Source organism: Rosa rugosa, chromosome 6, assembly GCF_958449725.1.
Source record: "Rosa rugosa chromosome 6, drRosRugo1.1, whole genome shotgun sequence".
Lineage (NCBI taxonomy): Eukaryota > Viridiplantae > Streptophyta > Magnoliopsida > Rosales > Rosaceae > Rosa > Rosa rugosa.
Window position 1 is genome coordinate 37,676,950 of NC_084825.1, and position 16,759 is coordinate 37,693,708.

Below are 16,759 nucleotides of genomic sequence, written 5' to 3' on the forward strand. Positions count from 1 at the left end.
AAGACCTATTAATGTCAACAGGTTTTATGTTAGGAGGTGTTCACTACTAAAAACAATTGCATTCGCTTCGGAAATTTGCGACGGCATTAATTTCCGTAGCAAAAACTAGCATTGGCGACGGGATACACGACGGCAGTTTTGCCGTTGTATATATTTGAGAAGTGTGCTACGGCAATTAAATGGGGTAGCATGATTAAGGGCGAACACGACGTCGTATTACTATTGGTGTTTATTCAAAATGACTCAATTCGCACCTCTCCATTTATCGTAGCTCTGCCTCTCTCTCTCTCTCTCTCTCTCTCTCTCTCTCTCTTGATGCCGACGTCCTTTCGGCGTTATCTGTGGTAGACTGGCAGGGCTCCAACATCGTTTTCAGATCTGTGGCTAGGCTCCTCTAAATCTTTATCCGCTTCGCACTCTCTCTATTAGAGTTGGATCTAGAGATACTTCGCATTGTTTTCAGATCTGTGGTAAGCACTCTGCGAAATTTCTTTGTTTGGATTGGACGTTTTCTATGTTTCATGTACTAAAAGTATAGCTCGCTTGATTCAGTTACCTCAAACCCTAGTCGCCTTGCAGCAACTTCTGGAATAGTGAAACCTTGGAACTCGCCTTCTGCTAAAATGGGTACCTTTTTCGCTCTTCTTCTCTCATTCTTGTTCCACTTTTCGATTTCTTCACTTCCTTTCAGTCATGGGTACCTCTGATTTTGCTGAAATTGTTAGGACTTGTTCAATTTTTTAATTTTTTTTTCTGTGATGTTAATCTTGGCAGATTTTGGCAAGAATTTCAATACAAGGTGAGGTTACACGATTAGAGGTTACTCGATCCCAAATTTCTTTTGGTTTTGTTTTTGTTTTTGTTTTGTTTTGCTATTGTTGGGTTGAATGTTCTGTACTCGGTGACTTCCAGCTATTTTAAGCTGTGGTGTTGGTGATTTCATGTCATCGTATCTAGTGTTGGTGGTTTTATGCCATCGTATGTGGTGTTGCTTGTATCCAGTGGTTCTATCGGAGCCCTTTGGCCAAATTTCTAGTAGTGAAGCAATCTTTATGTTAATTGTATATTACTCTCTGGTTCTTTTTAACTTTTACAATGCGTTTGCTGTTTAATTCAATCTATGAGTTGGTATGGTAGGCAGAGACGGAATTGTTGCTTGTCTTAATGCCCTATATTTATATGGATTTTGTAATGGTTTTCCTTACGTCATTAGTTATGGCTATTGAGAATCCTTGTCTTACTGTAATTTACCTGCTGGTTCTTTGAGTTAACATGCGGTGAACGATTATAGAATGATTAGCATCAAAATTGTGTATGACTATTGACCCAAACGTTCTTGAAGATTTGATTACTAATCAGTTTAAAAGTAAGGTGGTATTTCTGGCAAATTGATGGTATCATAATCACAAAGCTGAATATGTGTGAGACTTAGGATTTAAATACTGTTTGATTCTAAGTGAGGACTTCATGATGCTATCGAGCATGATTGTTTTCCATCTGCCGCCACATGTGGTACTGTGGAAATAAGTTTAAGTATCAATACTTTGGATTTTTATACATTATATCTTCTAGATCTTGCAAAACCTTAAATTTGGTTTATACTGGTTCTAGAAGGTGGACTTTGGCAATGGTGTACCTGTGAAAACTTCAGTGGAACCTAAAGTATCTGAGGAAGGGCTTCTTGATGCTATTCAGTAGGATTACTTCCCATCTGCCTCCATAGAGGTAGCGAAGACAGATTATCAGTACTTTGAATTTTGGATTTTCTTGTTTTAAAATTAAAAAGGGGTTTGGTTTGAAGGAAAGCCACCAGTCATCATTAATGATTATATAGCTAGGCTCCGTCAAGTTATCACATTACCACTTTCAGAAATTGTATCGTATCAATAATCTGAATTTGTATTTAGTTAACTTTTTTTTTTCTTTCCTTTTCAGAGTTTTGAATTACCTCTTTCAGAATAAAAAAGGGTTGGGTCTGAAGGAAAGCGACTAGTCATCATTGATGATTATATAGGCTGCAGTAAGGTATACATTGCCTGCTTTCCTTTTCCTGATTTATGGCAACTGGTGGTTCATTTGTGCTGTTTATTATGATAGCAGGAGGTATAGGAATTGCTACTATGATAATTGGCAGACCTCATGAAAAGGTATTAACTTTCAAGCATACAAGTCTCTTTTTCACATTTGCTTTTAGATTGTTAGATAGGAAAAAATATTATAGATTGCTTATTAGATAAGATTGTTTTTCTATTGAATTGTAGGACTTTGTACCATTATTGAATGTGGTATTTGATCAGATGGTTTGTACGCATTTCTGGACTATAAGTTAGTCATTTAATAATTCAATCTCTGTGCAACACATGCAGGAGCTTATCCGTTATCTCCAATTTGGACTATGGTGGCTGGCTCTTGGTGTAGCATCATCAATTGGTCTTGGTAAGTATGAGTTATATATGTTTAACACCTCTTCGACTCTTTTCGGTATGTTCACTTTTCATTTTCCTAGGGATTGCTTTTGATATGATCACTTTTGGGTTTATTTCGGTTTCTGTATTCCGTGTTAATTTCAATTCCAATATCTTTTTGGAACAGGGGTTACCAGTAAAACTTCTGTGAATTGAACAAACAATTTCAGTGAACCTTATAGTTGATTCTTGGTTAGATGAATCTGTTGTATGTGGTCTAATCTTGGTTGCCTTTTCCATTACAATCTAAAAGAAGAGGTCTTTGATATCATGCCTTGGTCTAGTGGTTTCATGTTTTGAGTAAATAAAACAAGACATTCCTACAGATATTTGTACTTTTAAAAGTCTGATTTGATAAAGTTTCTTGCTTCTCAACAAAAAGTTTGTATAAAAGATTTCTGTTACCTCATATTAGTTGTTTCTCTTCATCTAATTAGCCAAACCATTGAGGCCATATATAGATTCATTTTCTTGCAGCTTTCACTGGGATCATGCTGCATCGCAGCCTACCTTACATTCTTGCAGTTCCTGATTCTGGTTTCCCAAGTGATTTTGTTGCTGATGCTTTCCTTTATGTCCAGGTAATTGCTCCTCTTATGCAGCATGCCCCGACCAAGTTTGGGAGGTTAGATTATGTTAAAAGGTCTACTCGGCTGGACAGGTAGCTTTTACTTATTCATAATGCCATTAGATATCACGTTTTATATATGGCTAACGTCATCTTGTGTATGTAAACTGATAGTATTCTTGGCTTTTCAGAACTTATATATAGTTATAATGTGTATCTTGTAGCATATATATGAAGCTACTTGGAAAAATTTTGTTGCTCTTTTAAGTGGAAAATTGGGTTGCCCACCAAGCATGATTCAACCTGGGGCTGTAAAGTTATGAAAGTATTGACTAATCATTGATTTTTCAACAGGTACCATTGCCCAGATCGTGAGAATCGAACCCCGCTGAGATTTTAGCTGATCTTATATCTGTTGACTACAGCTTTGCTGAAAGTGTCTACTCCTCTCAGAAAAGAAAGATGCTCTTGTTGAATCATTTTCACAACAATCATCACTAGTTCTGTATGCAACTCCGATTACATTAAGGGAAATCTCCAAGAACAGCACCGGGTTGAGCAGGAAGAGTAGAGTTTAGAAGAAGGGAGGTTGGTGGAGGCAATTCTGGTTGCTCCTAAGGCTTGCGTGGATGCAGGTAAATTTTTACTAGCATGCTTCATAGTTACTTTCATCAAAATAGAATTCAACATTACTAATATCTTATGCTGATGTACATATGTTATTTTCATCATTAGAATTCTCAAGTTTATTTTGCATTTCTAGTGTTTTTGTTTTTCATTAAATGGACCCATTTACAATGCCTTTGAGATTTTGCAAGTCACAATGCTGGTGAGTTTGGCTTTGATTGCAATTTAGTTTGATATAGCATCTGTTCTTTTTACGATGTAAGCCACAATGCTGACTATTATGTATTGGATTTAGGGATGGTGTCAGCGAGTCTCAATTCAACCAAGTCTTGAACATTGAACTGGATCAAATCATTGAGGTTTTGTGAGCTCCCCATTTCTCTTTAATTTTGGGTTCAATTTGGAAATTACCTCACTTAGTGGTTGTCTTTTGTCATGCTATGTCTATGTATACACTGATTATACAGTGAATCAAGTTGTAGACTTCATGATTTTCTTCTGTCAATAGGTAATTATAGTGTAATAACCAGTGAATTAAGTCAAGGTTACCCTAAGTTGTATTGGTCTGGCTTAAATTGCAGCCTAAGCAGAGTGGCTTCCTTATACAGGTTTTGCATTTCCTTTTTTTCTTTTCATATGGCAAACAAAGGGAAATGAAAGGTAAATCATATGTCCTGCTTTTTATAAATGAAACTGTGAATTGATTAGACCACAGTGCAGTACTAAACCAACTTGAACTGATCGGGCACTATAGCCTTGAACGGATCGATTGTCATTTTCAGGAGGATATGGGGCAGATGCAGACAACGATTCAACTACCTTTTGTAACTTTCAGTATGCTAAAGAACAGCTTGAGTAATTCATAGTTTGTTCGATTCAACATAGTATAAATATGTTATGTGATTTGGTGTAGTTTATGTATACCAGACTAGAATGTTTATGAGTGGCATTTTGTATGTTTATGACATTTTGTATTGCACCATTTCATTAGTTTTATTGTAAGTTTACAATGTTAATATATCTTAATAACTTTTGCATGTTCTTAATTCACACCAATTTTTTTTTTTTTATAAATGAAATATTCTTTTGCGACGGCAAAGCATCCGTCGCAACCAATTCAGCCCACTTTTTTTTAAATAAAATATCTTTTTGCGACGGCAAAGTATCCGTCGCAAATAGTTTAACCATTGCGACGGCAACAGTTTTCCGTCGCAAATGGATTTTGTGACGGCATTTTACCGTCGCAAATGGATTTTGTGACGCCACCTATTGCAACGCTAATATTTCCGTCGCAAAGACTCATTTTTCCGTCGCGAAAAGTTTTTTCCGTCGCAAAAACCCAAATTGCCGTCGCAAAATAGGCGTCGCAAAAGCAATTGTTTTTAGTAGTGTGTTGGCATCTCAGGCCCGAAATTCTTCCTCTTCGTTAGTGAATCCAATTCAACCTGGATCGCATATTTTCATTTAGGCCAATTTTCTCTACGTTGACATTCTTCAACGGAGTAAGGTTCGATGTCATTGGTCTCAATAATTCCATGTCTTCATGTACACTAGTGTAATTTGTAGAGATCTCTATATTCTCATGAATTGGTTATAACATTGAGGCATCCCCCAACGATGTCTCTTGGACATAACCACAATCCAGAATATTCTCATGAGACGGATTTTGAGTATCAATGATCAATGGATCAAGTTGTGCCAAACTCGCTCTCTTCCTAGGGCGAGAATCCATCGAACCTATGGGTCTCCTATGCTCTCTAGCGGAACCCATGGCCTATGACGCCATTATGCCACCTTTGTGGCGTCACCATACCACCATCCATGGTAGTGGTGCCGTACCCATCTCCTCTGGGTGGCACCATGTCCTCTTGTGGGGACATCAATCCTTGCAGACATGTTTGCAGCAGGTATATGTGATATCGTCACTTTTAGGGGATCAAGATGAGACATAGTGGGGACAGACCACGACAATTCTTGTTGTTCCTGTTGAACATTGACATTCTAATCTCCCCCTAACGACAGGAAGACTGTCTCATCAAAGTGACAATTCGCAAATCCAGCGAAAAAGAGATCGCCTGTCAAGGGGTTCTACATAGCGGACTTATAGTTGAAGATTTATATCCAACACAAATATGCATTCATTGCAATGACCCATTTTGATGCGATGTGGCGGCGCGATTGGCACATAAACCGCACACTCAAATATGCATAAGTACGAGATATTAGACTCGCACCCAGTCACTAGCTGTAACGCAAATAAATGTTGAGTGGCCATGGGTCGTAGACGAATTAGCATAGCTGCATGCGATATTGCATAACCCCAAGCAGAAATATTGGTGCGCATTACCAATAGTCCGGGCTACCATCGTAGTCTTTTAATGGTGGCTTTTCCGCGAGACCAATTGGGTGTGTATATGGAAATATGATACTTGATATTAATACCCAATGATATGCAATAGTCATCGAAAATCTTCGATGTAAACTCTCTAGCATTATCAAGTCGAATTGATTGAATGGGATGATTCGGGTAGTGAGCCCGTAGCCATATGATATGTGCTAGGAGTGCAGTATAAGCAGCATTACGAGTGGACAATGACATAACACGTGACCAGTGTGTTTGCGTATCAACCAACACCATAAAATATCTATACGGTCCGCAAGTTGGTTGAATCAATCCACATAATTCCCTTAGATTCTTCGTAAGAATATATGGTATGCTTTCTTTTTGTGTCCTTTGCATAGGATGGTCTCGCTCCTAATTTTTCTAAAGAGCAAGCTTTGCAGAACGAAAGATGGGCTTTAAAAGCAACCATTGATGATTTCGGTTGAGTCATGAAGTCACAATTGACTTTAGAAGTAACAAGAGGAGTTGAATTAGGGTGTATGGCTTCAATGCCATATATTTGCCGCAGGGGGTAGGCGGCGCCGGCCATGTGTGGCCGGTCTTGCACAATCATGGCTCCATGAGGCGCATGTGCAGCTCCTCGAACCAATTTTTGGTTCATACTTTTCTTTGTTCTGAAAATGGATGTCCGTGTGAAGTCTTTAATACACGGATCATCATGTCACGACTTGGGTGTCCCAAACGGTCATGCCAAAGCCTATATGTGTCAGAATCCCATAAGTCGTCTCTCATGACATGGTTGGATTCAATAACTCAAATAGTAGTTGCATACAACCCACTAGAGCGACACATAAGTTTCTCTAATACTCGTTTATGTCCGTAGTCATTAGAGGTGATGCAAAGGAACTCTTGTCCATTCTCACAATGTGTTTCCACATGAAAACCATTGGCTCTTATATCTTTCAAATAATAAAGTTCGAATTAAGGTATGTCCAAGACATTAAGTAAAAGAATCGACACTTTATTAATAGCCAATGATTACATCAAAGTTTCTTAACCAAAGTCTAATCCAAAATGAAATCAAACTTAGACAAATTGTAGTCACTCAATCTGTTTGGTAACTCCAATCAAATATGACCAGGGAAGTAGAGAGAGATGTCGGTGGAGCGAGGCTCTCTTAAGCACCACTAATCTCAATCACTTTCCTAGACATCATACTTCATTGGATGCGCCACTTGAGAAAGAGTTAATACAAAATTGTCATTTATTGATTAAGGCATAATTGCCATTACATAATTCTTGGAAAAATAAAAGACTATTCGAAATAAAAATCTGCAACATTTTGTCTTCATCGCCAGATTTAAAGTCTTTTTGAACTCGATGTCTTGATCACCATGTGCGGCTACCTTCTTAGGTACATTGCAAATTCGGGTCCATTGATCAGACGTTCCATATCAGAAATAGACACCATGAAGAGGATTCTCCCTTGATTGAGGCGCATTGGCGCAATGTGCATGGTCCCTAGGACCGGAGGCGTTGGAAAATTATTACCATGGCCAACGTTGGCTCTATGGTTTCCAACCCTTCGTCCCTCAAAGTCACGGCTCCTACGGTGGCGTGATTGTCGCCTTTGGCGACTACCTTTATGAGCATTTCGATCATATGGATCATGACGTCTATGGCGACTTTCTCTAGCCATGGGACGATGCTCTGGATAGCTATCTCGAAGCTTATCAATTTCTCTTCTCACAAGCTCGTTGCCTTGCCTTTCAGCAATTTCCATAGCTTCAATAAGCTATTCAAAGCTTGTGATCCATCTTGCATTTATATGAGTCCGAAATAAATCATAGGACCTCATAGCATAGACAGGGAAGGTATTGAGGGTTTTCTCAATCAATTGTTCTTCTGTGATCGTCTTGCCACAGAAGCGCATCATTCCTGTGATGCGGAGAGCTTCCGAATAAAATTGTATGACTGTATCAAAGTCAGAGAAGCGAAGATCATTCCATTCTGCTTCTAAATTCGGAAGGATGGAGTCACGAACGTTGCCATAACGTTCACGAAGCGCTTGCCATAGCTTTATAGCGCTATCCTCATTCATGAACTCAAACCTGAGGTCCATATCCATGTGATGCATCATTAGGGCAAGTGCCCTAGAATTTTCGATCTCAGTTTGAGGGTATGGAGCAGTTCCTTTATGACAAAGCTCTTGGATTGTATGTAATAAGTCACGGGCAATAAGGTGGAGCTCAACATCCTGAGCCCACATAAGGTATCTTTTGCCTGCATAATCCAATGGAACAAAATCGAGTATGTTCGAGTTTGACATCCTGAAAAAGGGTGAAACAAGAACGAATTAGTTTCGGAGTCAATGCTTCCACGAACACTAATAATAATAAGATTTCCGAGCTATGCTACCAAGAAATCGATTTCCAAGAATATTTGGATTAGACCAAACAATGATGTTTAATATGGTCACAATTTGATACTTGCGGATGTTCTTAGTCCGAATATTATGAACACTCTTAGTTCATTGATTACGAACGCTCATAGTTCGAATATTATGAACACTCTTAGTTCATTGATTATGAACGGTCTTAGTTCGTTTTGCGTGAATCCTCACAATTCCGCTTATTAAACAATCGAAACCATGTTCATATATGGCAAATCCTGCAGCAAATAAAGAAATTTAAAAGACAAGAAAGCATGAACTTTGATCATAAAAACTTACTTGATGACTTGGAGCTTGAGTCACGCACGTGTTGATGCAGGTGTGATGGGGCAGAGCTTGCAGCGGTGTTGGATACGCGAGGCAGCAGTAAGGTAGCAGGTGTGGGGTAGCAGCAAGGCAGCAGTTGCGGGGCAGCAGCAGCGTGCACATGAAGCAGGTAGGCCAGGTTGCTGCGGAGCAGACGGTGCGTGCGGAGGGCAGGTTGAAGGTCTGCGTGTTGCAGGAGGGCAGACGCTAGCGTGGACTAGCAGGTGGTGCGCAGGGGCTACGGGGGCCGCAGGCACGCGGGTGCGCAGGAGGGGAGCAACGAGCGCAGGGGCGCGTAGGAGCTGTAGGGGCAGTAGGCACGAGGCAGCAGGGCTGGGGCCTGTGGCGCGGGACGTAGGCTGCAGGGGCAGGGCTGCAGCGCGAAAGGCAGAGTTGCAGCGCGGGGAGCAGGCGCGCAGGAGGCTAGCACGGGCTAGAGCTTGCGGCAGTTTTGGTGAGGGGGAGTTTAGGGTTTTGTTTTTCTTTTCTTTTTCTTTTAGGCTAGGGTTAGGGCTCGTGCTGATAACGTGTTGAAGTAAATTGGAATTGCAGAGAGAATTGTCGTAGTATTATTGATAATGAGAGGCCTATATATAGGGATTTACAGAGTACACAAAAGGTAATAGAATCCGAACATAACTAGGAAATCTAGAACCTTTTCCTATTACAACTCTAGACTAAACCCTAGTTTGAAGAGGCACACATGATGTCGACTTCCATCAACAAAATATTTTTTAATTTTTTTTTATATAAAGGGCCCAATTTTATTCTTCGTCCCAAGCCTTGAACTTCCCAGGGCCGGGCCTAGTTTTGTTGTTTCAAGATTCATGTCCTCCCCTAAGTGTTATCTTTTCTAATACATTACTCTTGTTTGCCTAAAAAAAAAAAAACAAAAGAAATCAAACATAAGAAGTCCTATGATAAATCATGTGACTCTCAATTTTGATTTACATTTGCATTCTCCATTCAATTCCTTTCAATAATTTACACAACTGAATAATTGCAACCACCAACTAGTCACGAATGTTAGTAGTTGTAAACGAAGTACAAATATGCTCAGGATTCTTGGCCAAAAAAAAGAATGACGCTCAAGATTGATAGCTCGTTGGACTTTGACTCTGGTTGGAGCTGAGATTCATTTGAGGACAATACAATACAATATTGTTTCAATCCTCAAACAACAGCTACACTGAAGTTAACACAGCAGCTTAGTAGCAACTAGCAAGTGTGTTACTGATAATTAGTTAATTGGTGGATTCAAACAATGTTGACCACGTTTAATTCGCTCAAGTTTTGCTCTTTTAGGTCGACGTAAAATAAGAGAGTTTAATATAGGAGTACAAAGATGAGCCAGCATTTATATATTTTGTGATCCCACGATTAGGTATAGAAATATCTAATGTAAGGTTTAGTTGATAAGCACACGTTCTAAATCCATGCATTTCAATATAACCAAAAAATTCCATATCTTGCAGGTCAGGTTCAACTTTATTGTTTCTTTATAATAGTGGTTACTGGCCGGCCTTTGGAAACCTTCACTGGTATTAAGGACTTTCTTTGGAAAGAACATAGTTAGGATCATAGATGGTAGACTTATACTTAATTTGGAAAGCAAATGCCACACATGTATGGTACACACACACACATCAATTAAAAAGTAAGGCTAATATGCCATTTTCTTTGAAACTATGAAGCCGACCTATATATAGGAGCAGATGAACCAGCTGCAAGGAATAGAACACCAGCAAATCTGGTGTTTAATTAGTTGGTCGAGTTTGCTGTCAGCTAGCTATGGCTCAATTTTAAATGGATGTACTAGGAATTTGGACACGTACATCAAATAGTATGTATTTTCTCTTGGAAAACTATAATTTAATAGAAAATGTGAATTCATATAATGCACAACATACACTAAAGATCATAGCTAATTATGCTTCTATATATTTCTCAGAAAAGCCTTTACTTCAGAGTATGATAATACAAGTTTGTATTAATCAACTAATCCCAGGATTTGGAGAAACAAATGCTAAAAAGTAATGTTTACCCTGCATGAAACAAAATTATTAACTAGGTAAAAAATTGAAAACTGAGAGAAATTTTTCTTAATCAATCTCAAAGCTTGGAAATGGCAGTTGCAGACAATTTGGATCTTTGAGGGAGCTTTAATTCTTCGTCATCATGCAACCTAGAGAAGTAGTGGCCAACCATCTGGTCAGTGACAAGCTCTAATCTAGAAGGCTTCCACTTTGGGTTCTTATCCTTGTCCAACAGTATAGCTCTGCAACCCTCCATGAAATCCTTGCTGATTTCCCCACGCAAAACATGACAAATAATCCTATATTCGCGAACAATGCACTCACCAACTCCTTGCAGCCGCCTTCCTTCTCGAATCAATCTCAAAGCAATCTTCAAACTTAATGGCGATGCATTTTTCATTGACTGAATTGATGAAGATAACCATTCATGATGATCACTTATGTTGGTTAATGTAGCAAACTCCTTTTCAAGGCTACTTAAAATCTCTTCCACTGTGGATTGAGAAAAGCACTTGTCAATAACATCCATACGATGGTAAGCACTGTTCACTTTCAGAGCTGGTTGCTCAGAGTATGCATCTAGAATAGCTGAAATAAAAGCATGGTCATCACTTGAGCTTGTATTAGGAAGAGCACCGAGTGTTCTTACTAGGGCTTCTTCTACCGAAGCCAATTTCGATGAGGGAAAAAAGTGAGTTGCTAGACCCAAAGCAAGCATTTCAGGACCGTCCAATCTGGCACCTGTAAGACCAAGATACTCTCCAAAGAATCCAGGAAGTCTTGATAGGAAATAAGAGGAACCAACATCAGGAAACCCTCCTATAGCTGCTTCCGGCATGGCAAACACCGTCTTCTCCGTTGCCACACGAAAACTACCGTGTATTGAAACACCTGCCCCGGTCCCCATGGTCATTCCATTGAGAAATGAAACCTGGGGTGTAGTCTTTGTTGCCACCAAGTACATTAAGGTGTATGCAGTTGCGAAACTTTTGAAAGCAGCTCTCAAATTGCCATTGTAGAGATGATGAGCTACAGACGCAACGTCGCCCCCCGGCGAAAATGCCTTACCGTTAGCTTTGAGAATGACCAACTTGACATGGGGATCGTGCTCGTAGCGGAGGAACAGTTCAGACAGCCGCGAGAGCATGGAAACTGAGAGCGCGTTCAATTTTCGAGGTCTGTTGAGTGTCAACGTTGTCACAGATCGATTATTCTTTCGTACCAGAATCTCTGGATCGCTGTAATGATGATCTGAGATGAAGGAAGCCATGTGATTACTGAAAATTGGGAAGTGCTCAGTGAGCAATAAACTGTTGTGGCCAGTTTATAAAGACAAACTGATGCGACAGTGCTTGGTAACTTCGTTGTAATAGAATAACTATATTGCATGTGTGTTCATAATTAGTCTAATTATCATATGCATCATGTGCCAATTAAAAACAATTTGTACCTCAATTAAGTGTTCTTAATACAACATAGTGCAATGGGGAGGGATTAATAAGTCGCTGGTCGAGCCACCGTAGTTTTGTTAATGAGTCAACTATATCATGCTGGTCATCATCAGGTCTTGAGAATGTTGACTCTCTGATAAGAGATGAGGATTATGCCATGCTGGCAAGATTATAGGCTGTAATAAATACCCATGCTAGGGTTTGTCTTTTTCTGTTTTTGAGTTGCTATAAATAGCCTAAAGGTGTTGTAATAATCAGTGTTTTCAAATGCGAAAGCGAAGGCGAAGGCGACCGCCTAGAGCCTCGCGAGGCGAGTGCCTCAAGGCGTTGAGGCGACCGCCTTTTCCGTAATTATTATAATAATACTCTACATTTATAAATAATATGAATATACTTAAATAAGGTTCTAACTTCTAAATAAGAACTCTCATAACATTAAATTCAATAATACATAGGTTCATACTAAATTAATTCGAAAATAACAACTGCACTTCATTCTTCCAATTCATAATCATCATATCCATCCACACCCACATGAATATCATCACAATCATCAATGTCCAATGCTGCATCAGTGTGGGGAGGCAAAGTGAGGTCTTCTATCTCATCATCTTCATCCCTAAGTAATGCAGCAAGTTTTCTCATTTTCTTCTTGGATCTTACCTTACCTAGATATAAGATTTGAGATTAAAATTATTTGATATATATGTAAATAGTAAACAACTAAATAGCATATTTCAAATTTTCAATCACTAGATACTTACTTGAGCTTTCATCATTTTTTCTTTTAGGAGAAGGTGAATAAGCAGCATGCTCATCAAATCCTAAATCATCATCCAAGATAGGCTCATCATCTAAGATCGGCTCCTCTAGTGGCTCTACATGAATAGGCACTCTAGTTGACAAACCTTGTTCATAACATTCAATTGGCACATTCCTTATAGCATCAACCTCAAATAGATCATCTTCAAGCCAAGAAAGATCACCCGGAAGAACCGGATCTTCCACCTCCGAAATCCATTCATCATCAGAATCAATTTCTTCCACTAATATAGGATCAAGCTTCTTTGTATTTCTTCTAATGTTTCGCTCTCTTAGTAAAGAGTTGTACTTCACATAAACCAATGCATTTAGCCTTTTGTGCTCAAGTCTATTTATTTTTTTCGTGTGAATCTAAAACCAACATAAAAATAAAAATAGATATTAGAAACATTCAACCTATTATATAACTGTACCACTTGATAACAATTAACCTTACCGACTCAAATGTGCTCCAATTCCTCTCACATCCTGATGCACTACATGTCAGGCTAAGGACACGAATAGCAAACTTTGTCAATTCAGGCGTTTCCTCTCCAAAACGCTCCCACCAACTTGCTGAAACAGGGGAAAAAAAAAACAGATTGTTATTTTTGTCAAATAATTCATTTATAAACATTTAAACTATAAAGAATAACATATTAGGCATTACCTGGACTCCTGATCTTTCGAGAATGTATTGCAAGCCTAGTTCCAAACTCGATCTCCCATGCATTTGTCAAACATCTCTAATTGGATATCAGCTTTTAAGCGCTCATCAAACGACATCATCCGATCCATGCATTCATGCAATCCCTTCTTCACTTCCAAAACATTTGAGAAGTTCTCTTCATAATGAAATTGAGGGTTCAGATAGTATCCAGCAGCGTGTAAAGGTTGATGGAGTTGGGGAGTCCACCTTGCATCAATTTTATTCCAAATTGGCTGATAATGTCTTGGGTTCCTCTTCAAACTAAATGCAATTTTCTCTTTGGCAGCATCCATCAATTCATATATGTAGCCCATAGCAGGTCTTAGCTCAGAATCAACCTCCCTCAATACACACACTAATGGCAACACACCCTTAACACAAAATGCAACATCACTCCAAAAATTCTTCTGAAAAAGAACAATTGCACGAACCTGAATAGCTTCATGGCTTTTGACAAAAGGGCCCTCAATCTACTTCTTGCTGTTAAACATCATCTGTAGAGGCTGCTTCTGCTTATAGATACTTTGAAGGGTGAGAAAGGAAGTTGCAAAACGAGTGATGGCCGGACGAATAATCTCCTTATTGCTTGTGAATTCCCTCATGAGAGAAAGAACCCATGTGTGACCATAGATAAACTTGACCACTTGCTTAGCACTTTTAATTGTTTTCTCATACACCGTTATTTTGCTAATATCTTCAAGCATAAGATCAATACAATGAGCTGCACATGGAGTCCACCACAACCTTTCTCTTCTTTGCATAAGCCTAATCCCAGCATTCTTATAATTGGATGCATTATCGGTGATTATTTGAACCACATTCTCTTCCCCTACTTCTCTCACCACATCATCCAAGTACTTCAACATCAAAGACCCATTTTTTATGCTACCGGAAGCATCAATGGACTTCAAAAAAAAAGAACCAGCAGGACTATTCACAAGAAAATTAATTAGCACCCTACCCTTTCCATCGGTCCAACCATCCGACATAATGGAACACCCATATGTTTCCCAAGCTTTTTTATGGACTAAAAAATACTTATCAATGTCTTCAACTTCTTCCCTAAGGATCCAAGTCCTTAATTCATGCATAGAAGGGGGCTTGAACCCTACACCATACTTAGCAATTCCCTCTACCATAGCTAACCAAAACGGATCATTAACTGTATTGAAAGGAAGCACTCTAGAAAACATAAAACGCCCAACCATCCGACAAACTTCTTTCCTTAATTCTTTTTTGTAAGCCTCATTCAATACGGTTTGCCTAGGCTCCGAAGACACAAATCTATCAAGTGGTCCTTTAGTTTTTGGTTGAGCTGTAGTATTACTGGGGTTACTCCCACATTCTTCACTTAATGGAGAATCAAAACTACTACTTCCTACACCAATTCCTTCCCCAATCTCACTCAACATAATGCTTCTCTTATTTTTATCATCTTTAAATACTTTTAAAACTAATTTGTACTCTTTCTTCACATCTGCAGGGACTTTATTACATGCTTTCATACCACCCGCAACACCTGCTAAATGATGCTTAAGTCTAGATATAGTGCCACTGCATACTTGATTACAAAATACACATCTAAAGTATCTCTCCCCTTCCAATTTTTTTGTGTACTTCCATGCTTTGTCTCTTCCATCTTCCCCTTTCTCACTCATGGCTAATCCAATTACCAACCACATCAAACACAAACAACAACAAAAATACTATTAGCAATTGATTGTGCAGCAGCAAAACATACAACCAAGACAACCATGCTGATCGCAAGCAAAGGAACGCACCAACAGATCAAGACTTGAATATGAAAAAAAGAAAAGAAAAAAAAAAAGAATCAAGCTAAACAAAATTGAGATGGAACCCAGACCATCGGTTCCTCAATCAAACCAACACTTGAAGAAGAAAAAAGAAAAGAGAAGTGAAGTGAGATTGCAATTTGTACCTTGTAGATCCACCAGCCAAGCAACGCACCCACACACTTGTCTTTCCACTCTTCCTTGGCTGCGCCGTGTTCTGCTATCAAATTATGTCGCGAGTCGCGACTATGTTTCTGGGGGTTAAAGAGACCTAGAAGAAAACGGTGCCGTACGGGAATTTATAAAAAAAAAAAAAAAAAATAGTCAAAACGACGTCGTTTTGACGGAAAGAAAAATTAAAAAAAAATACCTCGCGTCTTCTTCTTCCTCGCGTTCCTGCCTGAGGCGCCGCCTCTGCAAAAAAGCGACGCTCCGTCGCCTAGGCGGCCGCTTTTCCAGCAGCACGTCTGAGTTTGGGGGAGCAAGGCGATTTCCGGTCGCCTCACACCGAAGCGCGCCCCGGGCTCGCCTCGGCGACGCCTTTGAAAACACTGGTAATAATGAGCAAGACTTTCATTATTGCTGAATATTAGTGCTTGCTTTCTCTCTCTATAAGTTCGTCTTCCTTCTTCAGCTTACTTACATTTTAAGCTTTGTGATCTATGGCGGTCATGTTATCATGGTATCAGAGCTTTGGCTCTTGATCCTGTGGATGAGTTTCTTACTGTAGATGTATTCGTCTACCTCTTGCTTCTGCATTTATGCTTCACTGTTCTTCATCAGGTAACTGAAAACCCTAGATCTGTGATTTTGGCTTTGTCTTTGAGAATCGAGCTTATCATCTTCACTCTAAGCTTCATATCACTCATGGCTCCTACCGGTGAGCTCAATTTCACTCTAGATCTACAATTTCATGTTGTTACTCTGGATTTGTGAACTGTTACTGTTCATATGTGCTTGAAGTATCTGGATCTATAGCCTGTGAAGTGCGAAGACATATTTTCTCATAAATTGATGTGCGCTTTGTGATAACATAATAGATTGATAACATAATAGTGTTGTTGTGGATTCTCTGTGAGAATTGATCTATAAAACCTCTATAATTTGTGCTTGTCTTTGATAACTTTGAAGCTATGACTGTGACACAATCTGAGATCAACTCTATGCTAAGCATGATCACTGTTCGCTTGAATGATAACAGCTTTGT

At 39.2% G+C, this 16,759-nt stretch overlaps 3 protein-coding genes and 1 long non-coding RNA gene across 7 annotated transcripts; 1 reads left to right on the forward strand and 3 right to left on the reverse strand.

Moving 5' to 3' along the window:
- The first annotated feature begins 285 nt into the window (after nucleotides 1-285).
- LOC133715996 (uncharacterized) lies at nucleotides 286-4,706 on the forward strand. 4 transcript variants are annotated; one of them, XR_009849295.1, is made up of 11 exons: nucleotides 286-470; nucleotides 553-627; nucleotides 775-799; nucleotides 1,612-1,725; nucleotides 1,936-2,025; nucleotides 2,101-2,147; nucleotides 2,367-2,436; nucleotides 3,047-3,126; nucleotides 3,388-3,668; nucleotides 4,242-4,320; nucleotides 4,415-4,706. It is a non-coding gene; the product is annotated as an uncharacterized LOC133715996 (long non-coding RNA). The 4 variants fall into 4 exon arrangements; XR_009849296.1 differs by having other exon boundaries at nucleotides 4,269-4,320; XR_009849297.1 differs by having other exon boundaries at nucleotides 4,242-4,706.
- Nucleotides 4,707-10,736: 6,030 nt separating this feature from the next.
- LOC133718365 (3-hydroxyisobutyryl-CoA hydrolase 1-like) lies at nucleotides 10,737-12,072 on the reverse strand. Its single transcript, XM_062145199.1, has one exon. The coding sequence runs from the start codon at nucleotides 12,066-12,068 to the stop codon at nucleotides 10,875-10,877; it is 1,194 nt and encodes a 397-aa protein (XP_062001183.1). The 5' UTR covers nucleotides 12,069-12,072; the 3' UTR covers nucleotides 10,737-10,874.
- Nucleotides 12,073-12,638: 566 nt separating this feature from the next.
- LOC133716726 (uncharacterized) lies at nucleotides 12,639-14,073 on the reverse strand. The gene is made up of 5 exons (XM_062143396.1): nucleotides 13,882-14,073; nucleotides 13,721-13,796; nucleotides 13,508-13,626; nucleotides 13,014-13,422; nucleotides 12,639-12,917 (listed from the first exon to the last, which is right to left on the reverse strand). Exons 1-5 carry the CDS (start codon nucleotides 14,071-14,073, stop codon nucleotides 12,742-12,744), a joined length of 972 nt encoding a protein of 323 aa, XP_061999380.1. The 3' UTR covers nucleotides 12,639-12,741.
- A 156-nt stretch (nucleotides 14,074-14,229) lies between these two features.
- LOC133716727 (uncharacterized) lies at nucleotides 14,230-15,417 on the reverse strand. Its single transcript, XM_062143398.1, has one exon. The coding sequence runs from the start codon at nucleotides 15,415-15,417 to the stop codon at nucleotides 14,230-14,232; it is 1,188 nt and encodes a 395-aa protein (XP_061999382.1).
- Between the last annotated feature and the right edge of the window lie 1,342 nt (nucleotides 15,418-16,759).